This window comes from Mugil cephalus, chromosome 20 (assembly GCF_022458985.1).
Source record: "Mugil cephalus isolate CIBA_MC_2020 chromosome 20, CIBA_Mcephalus_1.1, whole genome shotgun sequence".
NCBI lineage: Eukaryota > Metazoa > Chordata > Actinopteri > Mugiliformes > Mugilidae > Mugil > Mugil cephalus.
Window position 1 is genome coordinate 13,780,877 of NC_061789.1, and position 27,748 is coordinate 13,808,624.

Genomic DNA, 27,748 nt, shown 5'->3' on the forward strand with positions numbered 1-27,748 from the left:
TTTTAATCTTCTGCGTTTCTGTTCGTGGGGGGAACCCGTGTTTCCTCGCTCCCGTGCTGCAGCCATTAGGCTGAGCACTGTGGCATGTTTTACCTTTTAATCCAATTTTATCCTCCTAGTGAATATTGGTTAAATGTATCAAACATGGCGCCCATGAAACACGTGACCAGCTCAGAACCAATCAGCACAGCGGGGTAGGTCAGACGGTCCGTTCCCTATTTGGCCAGGTTGTCTTGGATATACGGCTCCGTGGGGCGCAGTCCCGTGGCGCCCTCTGGTGGCGCGTCTTTGTCGGTACAGTCCCCACTAGCAGCAAACGGTGAGTTAACGGGCTCACTGTGTTTGATGCGATCTTATTTCTAGATCTACAGGCCTGGTCGGTCCAGGAGACAGCGGCGTGTTTCAGGACCAGCGGGGAGAAGGAACTACACCGAGCCGGTACTGTGATTGTGCCCGGGACGGTATGTACGGAGCGTCAGTACTACTACTTCTTACTGGTGTGTTTTTGTTTTTGTTGTTTTGTTGCGTTCGTCACATCCCAGCTCTGGCCTGCACAGGCGACCCGCCCTGAAAACAGTGACGAATCGTTTCCTATTCCTCTTGTTTTGGACCGTAGCAGCATCCTGGGTGTTAAAGATGCGCAGATGCTTCTGCTTTGTCTCCATCTCCGTTTTGTAACATCAGATGAGCTAATGCTACGAAGGTTAAAGCTACACAGCAACCACAGGCTAACATATAATATAAAGGGAATATAATATAAATCCTGCTGAGGTGTCCCCCAGCGCAAGGACCGCAATGTTCATTATTTAGGATGTAATTTGTTGACAATGCATGAACAATAAGACCAATGTCGCCGCAATGTTACCATTACATTTGATTTATGTAGCCACAATAACAATCCACATTGTCTTAAGGCGCTGACCGCTGTATAACAATGTATTAGCATACATCTACTCTAACCCTTTATAGGGAACTCATTATATTTCACCCCTGGTGTTATTATAGGGAGTCAGAAAATGTTTCTAATTTTTTTCATTTTCATGGATAAAATCAAGATTATTTGATCACATTAGACAATGTTAGCCCGCTTCTTTTTGCTACCTGAGAGTGTTTCCTTGATCTTCTCTGACTGGCTGAATGAAAACCACTGAAGCACAGGACGCAATTTAAATGTGTGTGAGTACCAAACATGCTGATACACAGAGCAGAGGTGGTTGGCATCCGGAGTCACCAGCAGCCTAGGCTTATAGCAGCAAAAAACAAAAACAAACAAGTTAATTAAATATGTACGTACACAAAAAAAAAAAAAAAGACCTCATCTCATCTTCTTCTACCACTTATCCTCACTAGGGATATGGAAGGTTGCTCGAGTCCATCCCAGCTGTCACTGGGTGAGACAAAAAAATAATTTAGAACTTAATTTTAAAATCTCCATTGAAAGCAGGAAGTGCTCTCCCAATAAGTGTTTTAAGTAGAGATTTAAAGAAGATCACAGAGTGGACTGGCCTGATTTCTTCCTCCAAATCAAGAAATCAACAGATCAGCGACCTAGTTTCTGTTGTATCAAGGCATTAGCATAATACAGTGGTGGAACTGGTATCTTATATCCAGTGATATTTGTAAAATGTCCATTGCCTCTGATGACGAATACTTTTATAAACCTGGCAAGGTCCTAAAACTAACTACAATAACTGCAACTGTGATGTACAGGAGATATTCTGTTCGAGAGGCAATGATCTGTCCAGCTGCGCAGTAGTACTGAGGCATCCTTGCAACAACAAGCTCCTTTAGCGAAACCACTAAATTCATAAACGCCCAGTGAGCCAGCTGCGGCCGAGAAAAGACAATAACTGCGTGTCATGTGAGTGAGTGCACTAAAAGAACTACTTCTCCATGACAACCGGCAGATTCTCCTCCTTTATGAGTCCGGCCTTACAAGATAATGAACAACTGCTTTCTGAGTTCCTAAGCTGCAAGCCCCACTACTGCTTTGTTGTTGTTTTTTTTTTAAACAATTTGTTTACTGCGAATCATGTGAATAATGTTCTCATCATGTTTCTAGGAGCACACGTTGATCCACGAGAAAGCGACGCCTCAGAATCAGGTTAGCGTTCAGCGCCACCATGCACTCCTCCACCGCATCCGCCGTTCTGGTGTGTCTGATGGCTGCAGCTGTGGCGGCCATACAGGCTCCCCAGTCAGGTGAGAGGGCCAGCATGGAGCCTGTAGAGAATTAAACGGTGTAATCTGAATTTGACATTAAGAGGCGATACGGCGGCGTAACGTGTCAGAACCTCCCATACTGCAGTGTTCCTGGACAAGCAGCAGGCGAGCACGCTGATCTCCCGTCCGAAGAGGAACACCGACGGTAGCACGTACACCACCCTGGAGCAGGCTTGCATGGAGAGGGTGTGCACCTACGAGCAGGCCAGAAAGTTCTTCGCGGACTCATACCGCACGGTGAGCTCGCTGTTAAACCTGTCTTTCCTCAACTATGCAACTTCAGCGGTGCACTCACCTCCTGCAATTTCTCTTCCAGGATATCTTCTGGTCGGTCTATGTCGGTAAGTGCCGCTTTAAAAGGACTCCCCAATCACTATCGCACACTCATTAATGCTGCATTAAACTTGCCTCTTCTGTTCAGATGGAGATCAGTGTGCGGATAACCCCTGTAAGAATGGAGCCCTGTGCTCAGACAGCGTGGGAGGCTACGACTGCGTTTGCAAATCTGGCTTCACCGGGGTCCACTGTGACAAAGGTGAGAGGGAGTTGCCGGCTTTGTGTGTGTCTGACGGTCAACTGTCTTTTCGTCTGTTCTGAGAGTCTCCTCAACTTTTTGTTGCAGACGTGACTCTGTGCATCGTGGACAAGACCAAGGGCTGCTCCCAGTTCTGCAAACCGGACTACGTGTCCTACAAGTGCTCCTGCGCCCGCGGGTGGAAGCTCAGCCGCACGAACAAGGATAAGTGCGAGCCTGCAGGTGCGTCTGTTTAAGAACCAGACTGCAGTTTTTACTGTTCTTTTACATGAATGAATAGAATGAATTTATTTCTGCTGCAGCCTGTATGTCTGTATCTGCTTTATAAACCGCATTTAGAGGGAGGATTCTCAAACCAGGCATCTCATTCCAGAGGTCAAGCTGATCCACCAGACTAACTCGCATTTCGTTTACGCTCTCCTATACCTATCACAGTTTCAAGAAATGTTGGACTATGCGCTGTATTTATTTTGAATTGTTTTTGTGACGTGTACTGTAGTGTTTTATTGTGCCCCAAGTCCCGTCCATTAACGACAAGGTGGAGATTATGACCTATACTGCAGACAGTCACTAGGGGGAGCTCTAATTGTCTCTACTTTGGCCTCACTTTTGAGGAGCAGCTCCGCCCATCTTTATACAGTCTATGTTATCCCTTTAAGACCCAAACATCTGCCCGCGCATCAAAAAAAAGCTAGCGGCATTTGAATTACTGTAACTCACCAATGGACAAAATACAGAATGTGGCTGAACACTGGGGAAGTTGCGCTTTCTGGAACCAAAAAAGCTGCCATTACGGTAACGATAACGCTCCACTGCTGTCGGCTGCAGGTTTGGGAGTGACGCAAAAGACCGAGGAGCCCCAGGGAGTTGAAGGAATTTGTTGTTAAAAACTAATTTAGTTATACCCTTGCAACGATGCAACGAAGGTCTTCCACACAAACGCACAACTCCACAGTGTTCAGCCACACTTTTGGCTGAATTTTGTCAAAGGCACAAACCACTGTGAGTTACGGCAATTCGAAAAACGCGAGCTAACGAATCGCCGGCGATCCGTTTCGGTTTTAAGAACTGTCGCTTCTGTCCACCTTGTCCAGCTCCTGAAACATCAGCACGACTCCAGCCAGTCGATCCATCTGCAATGACTGCTGACCAAACATGACAAAGGAGTAAGGAAAAAGAACAGTGCATTAATGACAGAAAGTAATCATAATCTCCTCCCTCCTTACCTCAGTCCCGCTCCCCTGCGGCAAGGTGAACAGTCTGAGCCGCTGGGCCGAAAGACAGTCCAGCAACGTCGGCAGCAACTACGAGGGACTTGCCTGTACTTCTACGGAGTGTCCCTGGCAGGTGAGGAGTCACACAAGTACTCGCACTGTGACACATTGCAGGTTCTCCCAATAGGTCGTCCAAAAGTGATCAGGGTTTTGTGTGTGTGTGTGTGTGTGTGTTTGTTCGCAGGCTCTCCTCAAAAGTCCAGAGTCAGACGGTTTCTGCAGCGGAGTCATACTGAAGGAGAACCTGGTCTTGACTTCAGCCCAGTGCACCAAGAAATACGCGTCCTTCCAGGTGGTTGTTGGTGAGTGAATGAAAGACACAATCATATCTTTATTACAAAGAGGTACAGAAAAACGTGAGTGGCCCTCAAAATTAAGGTATGCGGCTAGAGTAAATGTATTTTCTCCACCGTCCATAATGCCATTATGTGCACGCATGAGCAAACTTCTCCTAATCTGCACCTCCCCAGGCAAGCGCAGAACTCAGTCTGAAACTACAGAGCAGACGCTGTATGTGAAAACAGTCCACGCCCACCCGCGTTACGTGGAGGGTCGACCCGAGAATGACCTGGCCGTGCTTGAGCTGCGCGACCGCATCGTTTTTAAGAAGGAGGTGATCGCCGCCTGTCTGCCGGAAAGGGACTTCGCCGAGAGCGTCTTGATGGCGGGAGAGTCTCAGGCCGTGATCACCGGCTGGAAGGAAACCGAGCAGGAATCCGCTTTCCAGGGCCCGCTCACCCTCAACCACCTCGCATACAGCCGGCTGCCTCAGTGTCAGGAGGCTCACCCCAACCTGGTGGTGACCAATAAAATGGGCTGCACCACCGCGCGTGCCAATGCCGACTGCGCCATGAGCTCCGGCAGCCCCCTGCTCACCCTGTACAAGGAAGTGTTCTTCCTCACTGGGGTGGTGAGCCTGCCGCCAGGGGCTGACTGCCGCCAGGGCTACATCTTCCAGAAAGTGTCGCGCCACCTGGGCTGGCTGCAGACATTCATGGGTACACGTTAGATTATGATTAGAGATTAAGGACAATGCAGGTGATAGCACTCTAAAAGAAGGATTTCATAACTTTTTAACCTCCTTCATTGCAGCTCATATTCTTTATTAGCTTTGTCTGTGTGTCTTTTAAGAATATCCATAACCATCCTGACAGTATATGCACTGTAGCCTCTGTCTGGGCAACTGCTTCTTTCTCTGTGGACGTCCTCATTTATCCACAAGGTGGCTCTGTGTGTCCACAAATACACACATGAGAGTCAGAAGCAGCAAGATGTGAATTATTCAGCATGTGTTTTGTGATGCGGCTGTACCTTTTAATAAACCTTTAAGTGATGTTATTTTGGCATCGACTGTACCTAATGACATGCACCTTAAAATACTCTTAAGATAATCCCTGTTCTCTGAATGTAATAAACACTATCACCACACCTGACGTCACCTCTCTCATTGTTTTAGCAATTGTGGTAGTAACCGTACGGGACACGGATAACATGCGTGTTGATCTGGCTAACCTCTATTTGAGAATTTTACTTCTGAAGAAAAGCTTCAGATGTGCCGTGTTCTTTTGGAGGATCGTCAAACACACAAACGTAAGCAGACAATAAAATCTCCGGCCTAAATAATAAATGAACGGCGCAATATAAAAATCATCGCTGCACCCACAAGCTTCAGCCGCATGAAACTATCGGTTACAGGATGAGTCACAAATTAAAAATAATAATTAATAATTTTTATTAGACATCAAATAGTGAAATGCTTTTAGTGTTATTTCTACAACCTCTGTGGTTCTTTATAGTGAACTAGAAAAGTGAGAGTGAGAACAAAAGCACTCTACTAACATCAGATAACAGCCAATGCTAATGGAAATGCTATTAGTTTGGTAGACATTTGATCAGAGATCAAAATAGAACAAATTAATGGTTTAGAAATTATAATAGGGCGATAATATCATATATTATTATGAACACATTGTGAACATTTACTGTTTATAATGACGGGACCAATGTCATGCCATTCCAATAAACCTTGAGAAATAAACAAAGTAAATATTCCAAATTGCTTAGTGGTGGCGCTAAAGTAAAAGCTAAGAGAGCCTCCCACATTAGTATGCAGACAAATTCATGACAAGTCTCCTTTGTGTTTTATGTGTTCTAACTTTAGCTAATTAGCACTAACCACAGAGACCAGCTGATTCTGACGCTAATGCTTGTTTGTTCTGCTGCTATTTAGTGAGAGACCAAAGTAGAACAAAATAATTTAGTGGTGGCACCAAAATTAAAGTACCACACTAGTACACTTCATCCTCTGGGGACCACAGAAAAAAAAAACATCTAATATTTGTTGGGATATTTGAGTTTGGACCAAGCTGTTGGTGCCGTTGCTGCTAGCGTGACTAAAATTCAGATGGAAAAACATAACTAAATTAAATAAACTCAAAAGAACAATTACATTGGAGATGAACAAGCAAGTAATCTTGGAGTTCATAGATATAAGTAGGGCAAGATATTCTAGACTATAAATTAAAGATTTCTCTGTCCTTTGTATTTGCTAATCAGCAAATGCTAAGACTAACGAGCACTAGTCACAGAGACCAGCTGATGCTGATGAGAATATTATCACCACTCTGCAGCTAGCATGGCTAGAGTGAAAAAGTTTATATTTAAAATAAATGACAGCAAAAAATGCAGTGGACAAAAAGAAGTTAGAGTATTAAATCAGCAATTCGAACCGCTCCATGCAGACAATATTAGCTGGCCCTCGCTGCCACATACCCCTGTGTTGTCTGGCAACATTTTCCCACAGACCCTCGCCCTCTGCAGTCTTCTCACAGCCTCTCCGGTGAACAGGGTGAGGAGAAAAGCAGAAGAAAGCGAGCCCAAGTGAGAGAGTAAGAGATGCCACGTAACAAAAAACCTGGCCTGCCACTTTTGATCGGTGGCTTGAAAAGGACAGCTCCGAGAGCTGGGGCCCACGTTGGCTGTTGCCATGGCGCTCACCAAGGAGATGGCTCCTTGCTCCCAAAAATGGCTGTGCTCCTTTACTGGGCCCGTCCAGTGGAGATTAATTTGAGTGGAGCTCCTTCCTTCCTGAGTCTGGTCCTGCTCTCTGTTCCTGCCACTTCCATTTAGAAGACCAAGCTAGCAGGCCTACACAAAAACACACGCTGAGCAAGGTGTAGCTTAACCTAAACTTTCTGTCGGCTCTGAAACGCTGAATTCAGACTGTTGAATGAGCCACTTCAGTCACTGGGCGGGTTTCAGTTTGTTGTGTGAATCGAGCCTAAAATCTGAGCAAACGAAGAGACGGGGTAAATAGATAGGATAAGGGGTTCGAGTGAGAGACGTTTGACAGAACGAGAAAGCAAAAAAAAAAGGAAATGGTTTATAGATGACGAGCAGCAACGGACCCAAGAGATGACACAGAGGAGAAGTCGGCCGCTGCGTGGATGGAAAGATGGACCTGCACTATGTCGGACAGAAATGAAATGGCCTCAGAGAAACATTACAAGGCCATTACTAATGGAGAGGAGTGAAAGCATTCAACGCCAAAGCTTTCACTCTTTGTAAATTCACTGTTGATGCGTTACAATGTGTCAGCTGTGTGTGGGTACATCTGGCCAGTGTCCTATTAAATCGATAATCCTTAACTCCCTCCAAACCCCCAAAACTGTTTCATTCTGTGACCTCGAATCCTCCCTATGCGTGTCTACATGCATGTACGTGTGCACGTTTATTTGGGGATGGGGGCGGCGTGGGCAACGTCCAATGCCAGATTTTGGCAAAGGATTATCCGTCTGTGTGGTGTCTGATTCCACGCAGGGGTTTAGCGGCATGTCTGAGCGATGAAAGCTGATTGACTAAGTTCAAATCTGAGGGGCTATGCATGTGATGAGCACTCTGGTGTCTGTGAAGGCACGCTCATGAGTTTGCGTGACATACCCCCCCATCACCACCACCACCTCCCAAAATACATGTCCTCAATCCGTACTCTCTTCAGGACCCCACAGAGTCGGGGCTCTCCAGTCAGAAAGAACGGCGCAGCCTCTCCCCCTCCAGCCGACGTCATCGCGCCCCCTTCCGTCGCAGACTCTGGCCCATCCAAGACAGAGCAGCTTCTACTTCGTTGGCTAATTGTGCAGAAGGGTGGAGGTAACGCAAGACCTCCAGAGGCTACAGCTTGGGCTGGAAGACGCGGGTTGAAAGAGAAAGAATGAGACAGGCTGTAGACGTTTTATATAACTGTGCTGTAGTCCAATTTCTCCCCGGTAGCTGTTTGACAACACGAGTCTGCAGCCAGCAGAGAGGAGAGGTTAAAAATGCAAGAGCAATAATTGAACGAAATAATAAAGTGAAAAGGGGAAACAGCAGATAGTTTTCCGGCCTTTGCTGCATCCTGGAAATATTACTGAGTAAGATGGAAACGCGATTGCTTTTTCCAAAACAGACGCTGGAAAAAGCGTTTCAGTCTGGGTGCAGGTTCCATAGAGCTAGCGTGACCAGAGATCAACCCAACCCAAGACATCTTCAAACAGACAAGCCTCTCCCTCATCCCTTCAGTGATATTCATGTAGTTCACCTACCACCTTTTTTTTTTACCCCCCTTTCTTCTGGGCCATTTCTGCTCTGCTTTCTCACCCTCTACTAACCTTTGACCAAAACCAGGCCCGGTCCTTGAGGCAGGCTTTAACAACAATATGTCACTTTCTTCATGTGGACGCAGTGACTGGATGATAGAGGAGGAAGGTAAATCCCGGACCTGCCTTTATTCCACTGACCCTGCCTTGACCTAAATCCTGTTTGGAGCCATTGAGAAACCTGAGGAGCTGACAGAAAGGTCGGCAGTGCTCACTGAAAGAAAACAAGTGGGCAGTGATCCGAGTTGTGGTCTCTGAAGAGGCCAGATAAGACCGGCTTTGTGTGTGTGTGTGTACGCTTCTGTATGTGTGTTCACCACAATGTGCAGATCTACTGTGTTTTTTTTTTAAGTTGATTTAGTAACGCTGGGACGAACTTCAACATCAGTCCTCCTTGTGTTGGGCTATTCTGCTTCATGATGTCATGGCCTGTGTAGGTTTTTATGATCCTGAGCAGAAGGGAGGACGGACGAGGTCTGGATTACCCTGTGATGAACCAGCACATTTCAATACAAGGAAAAACGTTCAATGAACTGGAAAGTCATCAGTGACTTTCATAAAGTTCGGGCACTCACAAGAGGGTTTCGGTTATCTTGACATTTAGCTCTAAGATTTGGTTGAGCGCCTAAAAGCGGATCCAAAAGAAGATTTTTTTTTGTCAAATTTTTCCATCTCCAAGCCCAAAATGACAATACTACAGTCAAGAGCACTTTTGTCCTGGTGCACTAATTCAATCGAAAGGCGTAAGTGTGCTCATATAAACATATAAAAATGAGGGGGGAAACTGAAAGAGAAGAGTTGAAACTGCAGACCTCCCTGGGATCAGAGAGAGGCTGAACTACCACACAAACACAAACAAAAGGACCTCTTATGACACTCCAGATAGTTCATGGCCAACAGCTGGTACGGGGGGGGGGCTTGAGGCCAATTGACAATCTGTCAAATTTTCACAAATCACTCAGAAACATTTGGCTCTGTTGTTTGTCTCAACTCACCTTAAGCAGGTCTCATTCAGAACACTGGGACGCCTCATCTAGATGTTTTTGATACCCACCATGATGCACAAACTAACGTTAGAGATTAGTGGAATGACCCAATTTTCTTCATTCGAGGCTTATTTTTGTATTTGTGATTTATTTTATTTTTATTTTGTGTTGAAGTGATCACACAGCTGAAGTTTTTTTTTTCTCCTCACCACGCGGCCACATCCTCTGTCCCCGTTTTATTTGGGAAAACAAAGTGCTCTTTAAAATTAGACTCTCTTCCTGCTAATTTTGGACACCTGCATCCTGTCATAGTCGCTGCATCCGGTGAGGTCACTCGGTCACCCTCGTGCGGGATGCTCGTCACTGGAAACAGATGCACCGCGGCCAACCTGCCGTCGCTGTGCGGTTCGCGCCGTCCGGAGCCAAGAGGGCGGGCTGAGAGAGCAAAGATGGAATATGAAGAGAAGCAAAACGGTTTTGAAGCTGGAAATACTTGACAGTGTGTTTGAGATAGTCACTAAAAGAAGGAGACGGAGGCATAAAAATAGATTTCTATACACGAGGCAATGTCACACACAACGAAAAGGAAGCACAGCACCTGTGACTCTGTTGAGTGTGGGCTCCCCTCACGAAGGGCAACAACTCTCCACGCAGAGCGAGAGTCAGCCTACTGCCTGTCCGTAAAGTTATATTAGTCGACACCGATCCAGAGTTACCATATCACCCTCTATAAATACTCAAGCAGAAGTTCCACACCGGCTATTTTCACCTGAGCATCATACTGTAAACATAAATACACGTATTCCGTTACAAGCTGTACAGGAAGTCAAGATCTCCTTCGCAAAAGACGGGCCACATATAGACTTCACAACAACATATGTATCCAGATATATCGAACGCGCAATGCTGATCTAACCAATCTTGTCATCGGCCATCATCATAGTTTAAAGGGTTGAATCAACTGAGAGAAAAAGGCAACAAATAAAAGAATAATATAGAAATGAAGTACGTATAATATTTTGGGAAGTTTTCCTCTACTGTATAAACTATTTTAACCAACTCAGCTTACTAGCAGCTCTCAGGACAGGCAAACGAAATAAAATATTAGAAATAGGGCCCATAGATGTCTACCTTTTTGCATATTTTGCAATGAAACCCATAATCTTCCTTAAACCAATGGAAGCCTAAGTGCATCAATAGTACTCCACAATCAACCCATAATGACCCCCCTTCTATCTACCCCACAACAGATTTTTCTAGCTTGGGCCTGAGGGGAATAGCATGTCTTTGCTTGGGGCAGCAGAGAACTTGGGATCACCACTGGTACCTCTAATGCTAGCACGTTTAAGAGCGTGATAAGAGGCTTATCTGTTGGACTATTTCTTGACCAGGACGAGTAAGTACATGGAGTCTCCAGTGGTTGTGTGGTACCCTCACCAGGTAGTGGTCCTTCATTAAGTCAGGCACGTAAACCCTGTCCCGATGCAATTTGCTGCATTTAAACCGTTGCTGTTGTACCAGCTGAACAAATGAATTAAAGCACGCGGGCTGATTTCGGACAAGCCGTTTCCTCCTGCTTCCAGTCTCTGGTGAACGCTAAGGCCTAGCCCTAGCTTCTTTTTTTATTTACCAGACGTGAGAGACCCACTCAGTAATTAAATGGCAATCGTCCTCTTAATTACCCCCATCACTCTGACGTGACGAGACAGTTTTTACGTCCTTTTCATTGTGATAGCATTGTTATTCCCCGCGCAACCTTTTACTGCTCATGCAACGTTTGAGGACGACGAGAAAAGGCTGACGGTGTACGGCATGGGCCCGTCTGCTGGTAGCCAAGGGAGAGGACCATTAATCTCATCAGTCCTCCTGTTTTGAGCGGTGACCCCCCCTCCCCCTCCTTCTCTTCCTCCACCCCCTCTTCCCATGCTGTTACTCTTCTCAGGCTGCACCTGTCAGATTAGTCTCACATCCTCAGCTGCCACTCCACATGATACGCCTCCTTACTGCATGTCATTTCACTTTGCATGTATTTGTGAGTTTTTTGTGCATGGGAAAGGGGAAAGTGGCGAGGGGCAGAGACAATGAAAGGGCAGCTCGGTGCAAAATGTGCTCGTGGTTCAATACTCTCATTGCTTGTGTGTTGCCAATGTTTCCATGCATGCAAGGTGTTGATTACGGATTTGTACAATCCTATAAAATGAGTCCTGCCTCTGCAAATGGATTTTTTTACCCTTTACATTAGCAGCATTACAGTCACCTGTTCAGGGGTGTCACAGCTGCCCCTTCTTGTCTGCCCCCTTAAGAGTGCAAAATGGAGACAGAGCTGCCACTAATCACTTTCACTGACTCGCATCTGCACCCAGATAAAGATGAGGAGGTGGAGGAGGAGGAGGAGGTGGTGGTGGTGGTTGCAGGAGCGGAGATTCCGCCATCGAAAGCCCCCCGGGAAGATGGAGCGGAGCAGCTGAGGCAACAAGCATGTGATGACAGCGAAGAATAATAAGCATCACTGCACTTTGGAGATCTGTCAAGACCCCTGAGATCACGCCGGAAAAGAGAGAGGATTATTTTCAAAATAAAAGAGCCATTCGCAACAGAACGAAAAGAGGCGGGGAGGGGTTCAAGAGTGGAAAGTTTGTAAGGTTCGTGACAGCTGTGGGTTTTGTTGGAGTCATAGTTTAAAGGCAACGTGAGCAAGTAAATAAGTGATCATTTGATCACAGAGACTTTCTGTCCACTTGTCAAAGTCACCTTAGACAACACATTGAATGTATGTCCACGGCCTAGCAAATAAGTTGTGGTTTAAGCTTATTCATTGAGACGTTTTGAAAACAAACCAATAATCAACATATAGATAGATAGATAGATAGATAGATAGATAGATAGATAGATAGATAGATAGATAGATATGATGCCGATGGTCTCAATATGTTCACAACAGTTGTGACTTTATGTTCTTGTAAAAACAAAGACCGTATTTTATTCTGAAAGATGTGGCCGGAAACGGAGCAGTAGCCGCTCAACTTAACGGTGCGTTGGGACATTTTCTGCGACTTTCAGCTCAGTGAACGGGAGAAAAACAGTGCCGCACTAACTGGACACGGGGGAGCCCAAACTGTGCCCACAGCCTGGGCCAGTGACATCAGACGCATAGATTTAGGAGGTGTGTATTGGCGCGCAAGGCTCGCTCGCTGTGCGTCTAGGATCTCAGCCATTTCGGGGATCAATTAATTTATCGGGGAAACTGTTAAAGCGAGGGAAGACAGAGGGGAGTCCGCTGCCTCTCGCGGAGCTGTCATTTTCCCCCCCTCTGTGCGTACATGTGTGGGTGCGCAGAAGGATTATCATTACGCACGCTGTGCGGGAGCGCAGTTTGGGTGATGCGTTCGGTCGAGAGAGGCGCATCCGGGAGGGGTGAGCGTCAACCCGGGCATTCAGCGGCATAATCGGCGCTCTGACCGGAGAAGTGGACCCGGTTGTTATGGGGACAGCGTTTCTGCGCAACGCAGGATTTCGACCCGTTGTACGTTACATTTATATTTGACGAATGCTCCGTCGAGTGAAAGTCAAAGATGCGCGCCGCTGAACAAAGGATTTAGGGAAAAACGATAAAGAAATCTCCGTCATATTATAATCCTTGCACCCCGTTGCGTTTTGTCTCTCTGCGCTTGGGCTCGCGTTCCTTTCAGTCCTGCCTTTGAGGACGACGAACACGGGCTGAATAACCGGCTTCCTCTGGTCTGAAACCCGGAGCGTGAGGAATCATCTGGACTGATCGCATACACACAAGTCCATGTGGATGGAGAGAGAATACGCAAACGCAACGAGGGGAGCTCGTTCCGAAATGTGACATTTTCTCCTGGTCCTGCCTCCCCTCGAACCTGGCTACTGTGCATCCGTCTTCATTCTAGACCACATTTGTTTACATCGATCAAGGTACGTGCTGCTCACCATGTAGAATAACCCATCGATGGACAGAAACAGAAGGGGTCGGGGACAGAGGAGATTTGCGAGCGTAATATTGAAGCATGTGCGTGTGGCTGAAAATCCTACAGGGGGGTCGGCGTGTGTTTGAATGCACCAGTGCATGTATTGCAAAGGGGCTGTTTTGGGGGGTTTATCAGCGGTGGGGTGGAAGTTGCATCGTTGACAGCCCTGGGAGAGAGGCGATGTCGTTGCACCAAAAAACGCATAGATGTGACGGAGAGAGGGCACACGGGCACATTGCAAAAACGTATATTTACGCGCAGGGTTTGGCGCATATGGCCGTAACCTCGAGGGATATTCGACAAAACCGTGTGAAACTTGACGACGGGCTCGCTTTGGCACAATTTTCTTAGCAGGGGTTAAAAAAAAAACATCGGTTCCTTTTAGTAGCTGCGCCTCTGTTGCATCTCACAATAAACAGTGCCAATCACCTCCCCGTTCTTTAGTTTCGAGGTTAGATGTCATTCTTTATTTTTGGATCTCACACACACATACACACACACACCACACACACACACACTGAGAGGCTCAGACCTCAGAAACAATGGTCTTAGTGATGTCCCTCAAACAAACACACTCTTCTGGAACCCCTGGGGACCCACCCAATGTGGCCGGCATTGTTGCGGCCTGAGAGGGGGTGTGCTGGAAAAAGAAAAAGAAAAGGAAAGAAAAAAAAGAGCATTCTCAATATGTGTGTTTGCATTAGGCAAAGTTGTCCCCTTCAAAAGACTCCCACGCTGACATCATAAACAAGAGGCCGGGTCCTGGACAGGATAGGTAGCCTGCATGAAATTCCATTTAAATGCCCACTTGTGTCTAAATGAAGTGAATGGAAATTCATGTCACTACGTGGATTGATTTAGTGTCAGTCAGTGGGTAGATGATATATGAATCCAGAGCCAGTGTCAGAGCAGGGTTTGTGTACCCAGAAAGCTCCAGGGCCTACTTCAGAGTGTTCTGTTTTCCATCATTAATCAATATTCAGTAGAGTGGAGCTGTTTATTCTCAGACCCATGAGTTAGTTAGCCTCCTCTCGGGAGAAGCCGGAGCTACAGTATCTCCTCCGGGCTTGTGCCATATGCACCTTGTTTGGATGGATTGTGTGTGAGTGTGTGTGTGTGTGTGTGTGTTCAGCTCCTCTACGCTCACATGACACAGCTGAGTGTGTGAGGCAGGGTGCGACTGTCACATCCGCGAGAAACTTCCCTGCTACTCGTTTCATACGTGCGTTGGTGCTCGTGCACTCGCCCCTCCTCCCCGACACACGATGCAACACACACACACGCAAACACACGCACACACACACGCGCTCCAGGCACAAAGCTCGCTCCAGTTCTTCCTCTGCACATCCGGCTGTTCCTTGTTTCTCTCGCTGCTCTGAGCACCACCACGCTCTGAAACCAAATCTGATCTCCCTGCCTCTGATCAACCCTCCGTTCACAGCAGATCCCATCACTTTATCTGTTATGCTTATTCATATCACATGGACGCATGGCGCCGGAGGCCTGCGGTTTCCACGGTATATTTTGAGGTTCTGGACGCCTTCCCATCTGACTGGTCACCTCGTACACAATGTTAATGTTGGACTGAGTTGGGGTGGGGGGCGAATGGAGCTGAGGGAGGGGAGAGAGGGTTGAGATTAAACGCTGGCGCTGTTAATTGCCAAGTCAATTAGCATATGGTCTTGCTGTGAGCCCAGTCACATGGTAATGAGGCCTAATTAGGGTGGCTGGGGATGTCTGAAGAGACAGGGGAAAATACTTCCACTGTCTATTTTTTTTTTTTGTTGTTGTTTTCTTTTTTTCCCATGATGGCGCTCCGGAGGTTGGTGCAGTGAAAGGACGTCCTCATTTTCGGTCTCGCCATTCAACATTATCTAACCCCAAATACGTGTGTTTTCCAAAAACTTGCCCTCCCAAGTAGTTATCAGTATTTTCAAACTCACGATAAGATCTCACATTGGACACATTCCGGTCCCAGACTTTGGTTAAATGTATCGATGGATAGGTCATGTCTAGAAAGTTAGAGGTTCAGTGATTGCCTCAAACTGTATAAACTGTATTTATCACAGTCAAAAGTTACATAAACTGGTTGGTGAGATAAAAGAGGAGTAAGGATCAGCCTGTGACTTGAGCCACAAATACATTTTTGGCGCAAAAGAAAATTTCTGAGTGGACCAGCTGATGAAAAACTCCGGACCTAATTTCATCACCAAACACACTTTTACATCACTGTGCTCATTCTTTGAATAAACCCTTAGAGGGAATAAAATCAAAGCTAAAAATGCATACATTAACTGCACATACAAGTGTATGCAAGTAATGCAGCATGGCATTAAAGGAAGACTTATCTAGGATTATCTTACATCAGAAATTCCTGTCCTCTATGAAGTGCCCCACTCAGAACCTCCTCAGATTCTATCAAAAAGAGAAACATTAATCAAATCAGTGAAGAAGAAAGACAGATGGATGTAGTCAACAGCTCAAATTTAGTTCCAGACCAAAGCTTTAACTGCAACCGCAGTTATTATCTTTTTAGACACAGATGGGCTTTAGACAGGGGTCACCAGACGGTCTGTGTTTAACTGTGCAGTGTGTTATGTAATCCCAGCTACTGATGCAGGATCTGAACGTATGCTCCGTCATAAGAAAAGATCTATTGTGAACGGGGGTGGGTGTTAACAAACGCTATCACCGGCAAACAGATGCAAGCACAGGACCTGTTCACCCCAACAGCTGGATGAGTGCGATAGGTCCGCTTCCAGTTGGATACCAATGCGCTGATTTTTTTTTGTATAGACTTGTGTTTCATATCCTTGAGAGGCCTTTCCATGGGCCTAGTCCCAGGGTGCACCCACACTAGGGCCAGATGTTCCGTGCTGTGCCAAAGCACGAATTACCTCCATCTTCCGATGGCCACCACTCACATTAACCTGAACCAAGTGGGCCGAGGAACGGTCGCCCCAGACACGTACGGCATCACGTTGATACGCGACATACGCGGTTACCCGAACCTGACAACACAAGTGCAATGACTTTCTAGTTCTTTATAAACTTCTTTATAAAATAGTCAGCCCTTGTCCTCTGACCAATGCGAACACTTTGCCGCCGCCATTGTTGTTGCGATGGAGAGATGGTCGCTTGCTGTCATGATTACGTGGTCACGTCGTGGTTACATTTCGAGCTTGTGCTCATGTGTCACAGTCACAAACATTACTGTGCCAAAGTATTCCTCTTCTAACCGTAGCGTGCCAGACTTCACACTAGCCATACAAAGCGTGCTCGGGTACAGAACGATTAGCTAGCCTGAGTGTGCCCTTACCCTAACATTTACTCCTGAGCAAAGTCTCAATATTTATTTTTTTTAAAATTCTAAATGTTGTCAAGCAACAACAAGATCCCTTCAACTTTACTTGTCTGCAAGAGTTTAGCCCCCGTAACTTGATAAAAACAAGAACACACACTTTTCACATCTCAGTGTGAGTAGCCTGAGAAGAGAGAGAGAAAAAAAAGAGAGAACTGAACTGAAGTCGTCAAAATGCAATAATCCACCAAATTATCACCACGATAATTAGACAGCATCTGGTTGTGTGGTGTGTAAGATAATTATAGGACTTTGTAATTGTATGGTGTGGCTTGCTACATTTCCCCCGGCCCCTGCCTATGCAGCCTGGAGCAGATCTCAGTGACTGCAGTGCTGCACATTTGCCCTCAGCATTGCGATGCGCCGTGCACACTTTCCACGCTGAGCTTTGCGTACGAATGCGTTGCCTTCGCGTACATAATGCAACGCCGAGCAGAGCGTTGCATTTACATGTGCGCGGAGGCGGCAGACGTCGGCGACAAACTGCACCGGTGCATGAGATGAAGGCGCGTGCACGAATTCATGTAACCCTGCTGCATGCACAACGCAGAGCTAAGATGGAGCTCAGGGTGCCAACAGGCTGCTTGGCACCGAGGAGGATGAAGCCTGAGAAACAGTAGCTGTGCAGCAGAACTGGCAGGAGCTGGATCTGTCCCCCAGTTACATAAGATACACAGCAAGAATAGAGGAAAAGGGAAAGGAAGGGAAGGAGGTGGGGGGTGGGGGAGGAAAAGGACATGGGGGAGGAAGGGGGTGCAGGGAGCGAAGAGAGAAATAACAAAAAAATGGAAGGAAGAGGGGTGTGTCTGGCGTTAGACAGCGATGGGGACGAAAGTGTGCGCGGTGCATCTTTCATACGAACGTAGCAGAGGGCTGAGGCTGCTGTGGGAGGGAAGGTGGCATTGAAATTTTTTTTTAAATGGAGGGGGAGAACAGAAATGGCCGCGTGGAGCGGGGAGCGACAGAGGGAGGAACACGTCTAGAGAGACAGAGGGGAGGGAAGGATGAGGCGGCCGCAGCGTCCTCCTCCGTGCTGCACAAAGCAGAAGGCCAGAGGCTCTATCTCGCTGCCGTCTCACGTGCCTTGCATTAGTACGAACGACAGAAGAGGACTCCAGTATGTGTGTGACTGTAGGTGTGCGTTATACAGTGTACATTCGCTTGTGTGTGTGTGTGTGTGTGGCGGCCCTGTGCATCCATCCATCCCCTCAGCTTTCAGCGCACCAGTCTGCCAAGTCACACTCAAAAAGCAGCCAGAGCAACCATCTGTGCGCGAGGGAGGGAGTGAGTCAAAAAGTCACTAGCGTGCTGGACACAAGCTCCAGCCTCCCCCCGTGTCGTGTTGCGAGCGTGCGCTGGTCTCGACTGCGTGGCTTCACCAGAACGTGACAATGAACGTGCACGGGATGGGAAAAAAAAAAAGACTTAAAAAAAGGACAGAGGAGGAGTCCGCTCATCGAGGATGAGTGAGGGGAGCTTTTCACTCTTTGTCTCCTCGCTGTCTTGTTTCATTCCAGTAATTTGAAGATGGGGCGTAACCGCGGTTGTCAGAGGTTCACCAGAAAAACAACACGATGTTAGGGGAAAGCACAAGTGCTCTGAGCCGTTATGTTCACGTGTTAATATCAGGTGTTTGTGTTTGTGTATAAAGAGCCCGGTGACTCATCCGGCGGCGAGGTCTGATTGATGTAAATGTTGACCAGTAGTAACCAGTGGCCAGTAACAGCTGCTGCAGCGAGGAGGGACGGAGCCGAGCAGGAAAAAAACAAAACAAAATAAATAAGAAAGAAAAAGTCTCTAAAATAAGGGGAGTGAAAAATTTTAGTAATGAGGAGGCGTGAAGAGGAATTTTTGGAGGGTGTAAATCTCTGAGGGAGACATGAAAGAGCTCCAAATAAATGAATATGCGCAAAAAAACACCCAAGTGCTGCATATGCACACATGCATCATTCACACTGATGCACTCTGGGAATAAGTATATGATATTTCCCAAAGTTGTAAACAACTGCTCTCTGAAATTTTTTTTAAAAAATATATAAAAAGGACAAATACATCACAAGCTTAAATGGATGGATCATCATACACATGCAGAGTATATGTGTGTGGATGAGACTTAGAATGAAGATCAATACATCTATTAACACTAATGTTCTCTGGATATGGATGTAATTGGATGTGAGCTGGTTGTCTTAATGATGTCAGATTAATAATGTCTTTCTGGTGCAAAGTCGTCCTAAATAAACAAAGGTTGCGGCCACATTGCCACATCTAGTCATTCAAAAACTCTCCCTCTAGCTCCGTTTTGGTCTCCACCCTCCCCTGATAGACATATTTGTCTACTCTGAAAGTTCCAACAGGCAGAAGTGATCTTGCAGTCAATTCTAACTCCATATCAAGAGAACTGCTGCGGCCTTTCGTCACACTTTCATGCCTGAATATTAGACGCCCCCCTTGTATGAACGTTTGTATTGTATAAAAAGCCCTGTCAAGGCTTTTCACTTTACACCTACCTCTGACTTTAATCTCAGACCTTCGCCTTGGATCGCACAATTGATGTTATTTCTGCGAAGGGGTTTCAAAAGCATTTTACGCCCAGCGTGCTTTCACAGCCAGGCGCACGTCCAGCCGGTGCAACAGCCCCTCATCAGCTAGTCGCTGGTTGAGACGTGAAAGGAAACCAGGCCGGTAAAGTTGCAGCCAGACATCCAAACAATGAGCAGAAACTCACTATTAAGCCTTGTAAAGCCGAGGGGAGCCGCAGCTTTAGGATTTAAATATACAGTATATACAGTGTGTGAGCTCATCACTCAGAGCCATTGCTTTCACATTGTCACATTGTTTTTGCACTTTTATCTCGCAGGAAAATCAAATCATAAAATAAAAAACTGGCGCTCCATTAGACTTTCGACCACCTCTGCCCCTTTGTTCCTTGGGTTAAAGTAAAAAAAAACACCTAATTTCCTTCCTGCAGTCCACCCTGTTTAATAAACTACACCATGTGACCAGGTTGTTGCTTATTTAAACCTGCTATTCTCTCCCCAACTTACGGGAATGGAAAGGGAATGCGAAGCTGGGGATATCCAGTGTCCTTTATGTGGTATGCAAATATTATGGTGCAGTCTATTCGTGGACTCCATGAGATTTCTTTTTTTTTTAAATGACAAAATTACAGCGAGGCTAACCCGCGCCGACATAAACAACCCGCCGAGTGGATAGAAAAGTGCTTCGTGAAAGCAGGCTGTTTAACGCACCGATGTACGCTGTGAGCCGGCGTGGAAGGAATGTCTGAAAGCACGGCGACAGCGAACTGGCAAAGGATGAGGATGTGTCTGCGCGTGTGGCGTCGTGGTGGCTTTAAACACAGGCCGAGCTCCCATAAAACACACAGCATGTCAGGTGAAATGACAGCGCTGATCATCCCGGCAAAGCCCTTAAGTGAAGCAAAAGAATACGTGTTTTTGTGGGTTTGTGTGTGTGTTGCTGTCTGGTTGCTGTGATGAATAAAGAAAAAGGTAGACAGTATTGATTTTACACATAACGCTGATGTGTGTTCCCTTTTTTTTTTTTTTTTTTTCCACTGGGGCACTTCTCTCAAAAGTACACGAATGTTTGCAAGCGACTGTGTATTATGCATCGTCTCACACCTGGATGCCCTCAGATGCCTGATAGCGAGCCGCGCTTCTTGTTCGCGCTACTTCCTTTCTCTGTATCTGGTCTTTTCATAAAAGTATGCATGATCCTGCGGCTCTCCTGTCAGTGCACCCCGGGGCTCGTTCATTGGACGAGACAAGACAAATCACAGCCCTTAAACTCACATTCTGAATAAACTTGTGGACGACGTGGGCTCCTCTAATTTCGCAGGCTTATCTTGTGTGTGGGTCGACAAAAACAAATAAATCTTTAAAAAGAAAGCTAGGCTATAAGGCAGCTAGTTGTGGAATAGGATGTTTGTAAAGGCTTTAGTCATTGGCCGTGAATGAACCACTGTCTTTTGTTTCCTTCCTAAAACACAGCAGTGGCCGATTGTCTGTGTTGTCACGCAGACAGATGATTACTGTGAGAATGACTGGCTGCTCTATAGCTTTCCACATGTTTATGACCAGAATGACTCACTTGCGTCTTCTCCTTTTTTCAGAGATGGCGCCCCCACCAGTCCTCCTCCTCCCTCTCCTGCTGCTAACCGTTGCTCGCCATGTCAGCGGTCAAAATCCGGGTGACCCGGAGACTCTCCCGAGGGGCTGCGGGTGGGGCTTGATGCGCCCCTACACCCTCCTCTGTGACCTGGACTCCATATGGGGTGTGGCCGTCGAGTCGGTGGCCGCCGGTGGGACGCTGGCTGCCATCTTGCTCGCCCTGGTCCTGCTCTGCCGCTTGCGCCACATCAGCGAGGCCGAGAAGCGGAGCGGCGTGGGACCCATCCTCCTGCTGCTCCTCGGGATCCTTGGCCTGTTCGGCCTGAGCTTCGCCTACCTTATCGAGCAGGACGAGTCACTGTGTCTACTTCGCAGGGCCCTCTGGGGCCTCCTTTTCGCTCTTTGCTTCTCCTGCCTGCTGGTTCAGGGTGTCCGTCTGCGCAGGCTGGGCCGGGAGCGCCGGAGCCCAGGCGGCTGCGCCCTGACGGGCCTGGCTCTAGGCCTGAGCGCCGTGCAGGGCATCATTGCCGCCGAGTGGCTGCTTCTGACTGTGCTGAGGGAGGGACGGGCTGCCTGTCAGTACCTGCCTCTGGACTTCTCGCTAGCGTGCAGCTACGTGCTAGCGCTCCTGATAGCCGCGCTGACGGCCGCTTCCCTGGCCCTGTGTGGGAAGACGCGTCAGTGGCGCTGCAACGCCATCTGGCTGCTCATCACCTGCCTGATGTCGCTGCTCCTGTGGGTGGCCTGGGTGGGCTTCTACCTGTACGGCAACGACTGGCTCGGCAGGTCCCCGGCTTGGAACGACCCGGCGCTGGCGATAGCTTTAGTGGCTCAGGGCTGGCTGCTGCTGATCTTCCACGCCATCCCCGAGGCCCACATCTGCCTGAGACCCCCGCCGCAGCCCACGGCCCCGGATTACTTCGACACGTCGCAGAACTCGACGCGGATGAGGGAGACGAGCTTCGACGAGGACATCCCCTTATCTCACAGGCAGTTCGTGGAGAACCAGGGCTACGGATACAGCGACGAGAACACTGCAGGTACAGCTACGATCTGGTAGTTTAAGGCAGACAGGCGTAATTCGTACGAGCAGCTAGTAGGAGGAATGTAGGCCACGCAGAAGAATGAACATGAGGAGATATTTGCACGCGAAGCTAGGAATAACTACAGAAGGGAAAAAGTGGCACAGGAAATGTTTTCTTCTTTCATCTAGACTAACTAGTGATGCGGTGAGTCACGATGAGTAATCTCTGTCTGTTCCAGGCCTGAGGAGCGGCGGCGCTGCCGGGCAACACAACAGCAACACCGGCGCCCGGCCCAGCGCTCCTTTCCGCAGCAACGTCTACCAGCCCACCGAGATGACCATGATCCTGAACGGGGGAGCGGTGAGTACATCCGCCCAGGCACAGGTACACGCCGCTTACACGCCGCCCTCTCATTTCGACCACGCCGACTAGACTGCATGCACATTCGTGCGTTTCCGGACCACATGCCATTGCACCGGGATGAGGGAGAGGTGTGAGTGCGTGCATGCTCACGCGCCTGTATCTATTGTATTTGGATGGTCACGTGCATGGAGGGGGGCTGTCACGAATGGTCACTCATCTGGCATCGATTTGCGTACGGGTCATCGCGAGAGAGAGAGAGAGAGTTTCCATGTGCTCCTGTGTGTGTAGATGACCTGCAAACTGTCCACTGAGTGATGTGAATGTCAGCCGGCTTGTCACGGCCCGTCACGTCCGTCGCTACGCGAGATGAATGATAACTCTGGCTGGCGCAGGTGAAATGATCTCCAGCCTCCGTGCTATGAATTAAGGCTGCCACACAGCATCACAGCAGCTCCGTATTAGAGGAGGCAACGTACTGAAACACTGAACACAGCTAAAAGATCGCAGCTAGGCCTCCTGATCTAACTGATAAAATGAATGTAGACGACTCCTTCATAAGCTGATTTGTGTAAAACACCATTAGTTTGCATAATTTAGTGTTTTCCGCATCTTTTTCAAAGCTAGTAACAGCCAGTGGTTAAACTCTAGTGTTGGCAATCTGTGACGCTCCACAGTTTGCCTTTTAGAGATTTATTCCTTTTGTAAAAAAAACTTCAATAGCTGCTTTCAGACGTTTCTCAGCTAAACCCTCAAACTCAACGCTTTCGCAAATCCCTGGCAATACCTCAGTCGAGTCTAAAGAAGATCAGCCAGTTTTTATGTTACCCAGTGAAAGATAACTGTGATTAAATGTTTAATTCCTAAAAGATGAAAGTGCTGAGAATTAAAGGAAACTATGGTGGGAAATGGTCTAAATGGGCCACATTCACCATCTTCCAGAGAGCTGGACGGCAAAACCAATACCACCGATCTCTGTTGCATGTTATACACTACTGTCAGGAGACCTTAGCAGGAAGTGGACAAAGAGAAGTTGACTTTGTACACATGAAATCTGCTAATCCAACTAGTGGAAAAACATGTTTCAGTGTTTTCCAAAAATGCCAGACTACGCAGTTAAAAGCAATTCTTGCAAAGTCTGCAAGAGTCTAAAACTCTACACAAGTTTGCTGGGTTTTTTTTTTGTTTTTTTCCTCTACGGCTTGCCTCCAAATCTCTGACACTTTGACAGCTATCAGAAGATGATGACACACTGAAAGCTTTGATACCAAAGTAAAAGACAGTCGGGCTTTTCGGGGAATATGGGTTTGGTCTCAGAAGTGGGGACTCGTGAAGGAAGAGTTGTTCTTTTAAATTCTACATTTCCTCAGTTTGTGCAGCGAGTATTTCAGTACACTGTAGCAACGTACAATAACAGGACCTAAAAGAGCCTAAAAGTTCCCACTAATGGAGACCCATTATTTAATGAGGAATATTTTATGTTCAGTAGCATTTTGATGGTGCAGACTGACGATAAACCAGAATAAAAAAGTTACAGCCCAGAGAAAAACGAGATACTGCAAAAAACAAAGTCCTCTGAGCTTAATTCCAATGAATACCAGCAATTTTAGCGAGAAAACGAAACACTAAAGGGCCAAAGTATGAATGGTGTGGACTGTCTGTGTGGGTATTAAAATCTATGCCGCTATGCTGATGCTGTTTATCGTCTACAACATGTGTTTTTTCCCATTTACAGGTGCCCTCTGCCCCGCCCACCTACACGGGGAGGCAGCTGTGGTGAGCGAGCGGTTTGGAAAGAGGAACGCGTGCTAGAAAATGAAGAGGAGAAGAAGAAGAGACGGTGAGGAGGGGAGGGGTCCGGGACGAGGGGCCTCCCCCATCGCGTTGGATTGGACTTAACGAGCACGGAGGCCTACGGGGCCCTCTCACCCTGTGTACAGACTTCAACACTGACTATGTGCCAATCAGCTCCTGTATGAGTGTGTGCGAGACTGAGAGAGTGAAAGACCGAGTGGGGGGGGGTTCATGGAGGACAGAGCTAAAGCCTTTCTGCCGCACAAATCCCTAAAGAAGAAATGTGACCAGCAAATAGCAAAACGAGACAACTGAGATCTGAAAATAACAACCTGCAGTATTCCTTTTTTTTTTTTTTTTTTTTGAAGGGTCGGGGAACGTGTATGATTAGCTCCTCTTGAACACTTAACAGGCCTCGTAGGCATCCTTGAAAACTGTGAAGTCTTTTCTGCTGCTCTTCGCGACACTGGCACTCAGAAGGAAAGACTTGGCTCTGTCCTCCATCCATCCACACTGTAGGCGAAGGCAGAGCACACGGGCAACTGTGCAGCCCTCGTAGAAAAGGAAAAAAAAAATAGCCTCAGTGGGTGCGTGAGTTCAGCATCTGAGAGGAAAGAGCGTGTGTGTGTGTGTGTGTGTGTACCCTACAACTCTACCTACAAACCCTCCTTCTCCAGACTGTTACACCCCCGCTCCCACACCCCCAGCCTTTATCCTCCCGCTTCCTCTTTCTCTGCACTGTCTGTGAATACAACACTCTTCTCACCTCGCGTCATCCCACCACCTGCATGGACACCTCGCAAACTGTGAAGAACCCTGAACTTGCGAAGCCAGAAGAAGTTCCCAGCGACCCGCAGACGCAACAAACGGCCCCCCGAGACGGACGGGACGGTCGCACGCCGTCAAGACGGAGCAGGGGCGGGTCGCGATTGGACGAGGAGCGCGTCGGTCACGGGGCGGGGAGGTTCTCCGCTTCACGAATCTAGGTCAGACTGCTGCGCTCTCCCACGTCTCCGGTGGCCACCGGCGGTTTGAACCAGCCAGGAGAAAAACTGTCACTTTGTATCAGCAGGAAACGGAGCGAGGAAATGAAACGGTGTCCCTCTCTGACTTCCTCCGGGTCTGTTCGCTGCGAGAGTACGCGAGGGTTGGGATGTCGTGAGGGGCAGGGGAGGGAGGGGGGGGTCAGAGTTCATGTTGCATTCTGGTGCTAAATATTCCTCCACGTAACTCTTTCCAGTGAGGCACAGAAGAGTAAAAAAAAATAAATAATCAACACTTGTATAGATACCGTAGTCAAACTGTGAGTGACAGAGTATATCTATATATATATATATATATAGAGCTGCGGCTGGTGTGTGGAGATATCCGAGAGCCTTAGAGAGATCAGATTTACAGTGCAAGGTAGGAAGAGGAGGATCAAATGGAAAAGGGAAGAGAAGGAGTGGCGGCGGAGGCAGGAGATAGCGCAGTGAATTATCTGTGACTTCCTTCGGCCAATCTGTGTGAGAAAATGTCTCCCCGCGGAGGACGGCCGTGTCCCTCGGCCCTGTGTGGTCGTCTTCTTTATCTAGTCTCGCCCTCCTGTTCCTCCTCCTCCTCCTCCTCCTCCTCCTCCTCCTCCTCCTCCTCCTCCTGTTTCTGTGGTCGGCTACAGCTCAAGTCCCTCGTGCCAACTTGGACTACAGTTTCACCGGAGTCTCCGCTTCACGCCCCCTTTCCCCTTCACCGTGACACCAGCTCTCTCCTTCACCCAGGAAGCTGTGTACATAGTAGTGCTGTAAAGCTTTGCTTGCTTGTTTACTTTTGTCCATTTTCTTTTCTTTTTTTAACCGTATGTGCGGAGGACTGATACCTGCAAACAGAATTTATCTTTTTTTTTTTTTTTATGGTTTGCTTTGTGTTCATACAGTACATTTGCTCGTTTTTACATTATGCTTTTATTTTCCTCCTGCCGGTGTCTTTTTTTTATGATTATTATTTTAAACTAGCATTTTGGAAATGTTTTGCCAACACTAGACGCTTTTACGATTATTACTTTTTTGTTCGTTTGATCGATTAACGGGAAAATTGCGTTGCTCCTGCTCTCAGTGTAGACAGTGGTCCACTCTCGGCTGTGAAGGGGATAAAAAAAATCACACTTATTTTGAACGTTTCAGAAAAACAACTATGGCTGTGAATAATTTTGGCACTTCATGCAGTAAACAGTGACTTATTCTGTGATACTTTAGGGATAACTATAAAAAGCATAGCAGGGGAGGGGAGGATAAACTAATTTTAAAGCCCACCAATAGTCAGTCTGGTGAGCTTTGATGTTAATGTCAATCCTCGGCTAAGTAAAGACTCCGGGGGTCAACCCTTGACTGCTGCTCTACGTTTATGTCTTACGCACTGGCTGTTCTAAAATAGGACTGGTACTCGCGGGCCAGCCTCATGCCCAAAGAGAGCTTGTAAGCGCGATGCACAGGCTCTGTTTGGGCCTGCTCCGAAACAGGCTCCAGGCCTCCGATCCATGCAAGAAGAGCTGTCCTCAGGGTTTCGGATGGTCAGTGGTAAAAAAAAGGGACAAAAGCTCCTGAATCTCAACGCTCGAGAGCTGAGGGGGAGAGGTGTCGATTCTCGTGATGTTTTCACTCAGTGTGGAGTACAACAAAAAAAGAAAAGAAAAAAAAGAAGAAGAAATAACATGATGTGACTTAGTAGATTTTGCACTCGTCGACTACCTATCTGTGCATGCTTATCACCATTTCTACATATACGACCTTTCTCAGACGTACTTTTGAATACTAACTATTTATGTAAAGGTCATGTGACAGCAATCGTAATTTCAGTGTATATCAGATGACACACTCGATGTCTGTGCTTTCTTAAACACAAAAGAGAGCTGGTTGGTGAGAAGCGAGGAGGAGAGACTAAAGGCAGGGGAAATGGTCCAGAAGAGTCCCAGGAAAGGAACATAATGCCATCGTCATCGGACCTAATAATAACTTCCTCTATTGGTTTGCGGACTCAAGGGTAAAAAAAAAAAGAAAAAAAAGGAAAAAAAAGAAAAGAAAATCCTCCGGCTGATATTGTCTCTGTGTTTAAAATCAAATAGACTGTGGTGAAATTTGCACAAAAGCTTAAGTGTTGAGTTCGTCGTCCCCCAGGTTGCCCATTTGAACACCCATCCTCCCTGGGCTGACATGTCCTTGCCTGTCCTCTCCTGATTTGTCTTGCCTTCAGACTGTTCCAGCGGGGCAGCTGACAGGGGTAATATTGGTCTGCACAGCTATGACTGTGCAGGGACGCAGCATGCCTATGTATAGAACTTGATTCCCCTGATCAGAAAAAAGAAAAATAAACTGTTAACTCTCGTTTCTGTAACTGATTCAGGAAAAAAAAAGTTCAATAAACGTGTCATGTTTGTAGTTAACTTTTAACTGGAAGTGGTG

At 47.2% G+C, this 27,748-nt stretch overlaps 2 protein-coding genes across 4 annotated transcripts; both read left to right on the forward strand.

Annotated features, from left to right (window-relative positions):
• Window positions 1–315: 315 nt before the first annotated feature.
• Window positions 316–5,465, forward strand: proza (protein Z, vitamin K-dependent plasma glycoprotein a). The gene is made up of 9 exons (XM_047572120.1): window positions 316–461; window positions 2,063–2,202; window positions 2,309–2,460; window positions 2,540–2,564; window positions 2,645–2,758; window positions 2,846–2,980; window positions 3,990–4,105; window positions 4,217–4,334; window positions 4,503–5,465. Exons 2-9 carry the CDS (start codon window positions 2,124–2,126, stop codon window positions 5,039–5,041), a joined length of 1,278 nt encoding a protein of 425 aa, XP_047428076.1. The 5' UTR covers window positions 316–461; window positions 2,063–2,123; the 3' UTR covers window positions 5,042–5,465.
• Window positions 5,466–12,707: 7,242 nt separating this feature from the next.
• On the forward strand, window positions 12,708–27,736 carry gprc5ba (G protein-coupled receptor, class C, group 5, member Ba). Of its 3 annotated transcripts, none has more exons than XM_047571581.1 (4): window positions 12,708–12,815; window positions 21,138–22,175; window positions 22,399–22,544; window positions 24,256–27,736. In XM_047571581.1, exons 2-4 carry the CDS (start codon window positions 21,140–21,142, stop codon window positions 24,298–24,300), a joined length of 1,227 nt encoding a protein of 408 aa, XP_047427537.1. In that variant the 5' UTR covers window positions 12,708–12,815; window positions 21,138–21,139; the 3' UTR covers window positions 24,301–27,736. The 3 variants fall into 3 exon arrangements, with proteins under 3 accessions (XP_047427537.1, XP_047427536.1, XP_047427538.1); XM_047571580.1 differs by having other exon boundaries at window positions 12,718–13,588; XM_047571582.1 differs by having other exon boundaries at window positions 12,718–13,588; window positions 22,399–22,520.
• Window positions 27,737–27,748: the final 12 nt, after the last annotated feature.

What these genes read in the sequence shown, in the direction of transcription:
- proza (XM_047572120.1), top strand. Translation starts at nt 2,124, where the DNA reads ATGCACTCCTCCACCGCATCCGCCGTTCTGGTGTGTCTGATGGCTGCA. An exon ending in GGATAAGTGCGAGCCTGCAG is followed by an intron (nt 2,981 to 3,989) that starts GTGCGTCTGTTT and finishes TCCTTACCTCAG; the next exon opens with TCCCGCTCCCCTGCGGCAAG. An exon ending in CTACGGAGTGTCCCTGGCAG is followed by an intron (nt 4,106 to 4,216) that starts GTGAGGAGTCAC and finishes GTTTGTTCGCAG; the next exon opens with GCTCTCCTCAAAAGTCCAGA.
- gprc5ba (XM_047571581.1), top strand. Translation starts at nt 21,140, where the DNA reads ATGGCGCCCCCACCAGTCCTCCTCCTCCCTCTCCTGCTGCTAACCGTT. An exon ending in CAGCGACGAGAACACTGCAG is followed by an intron (nt 22,176 to 22,398) that starts GTACAGCTACGA and finishes TGTCTGTTCCAG; the next exon opens with GCCTGAGGAGCGGCGGCGCT. An exon ending in GTACATCCGCCCAGGCACAG is followed by an intron (nt 22,545 to 24,255) that starts GTACACGCCGCT and finishes TCCCATTTACAG; the next exon opens with GTGCCCTCTGCCCCGCCCAC.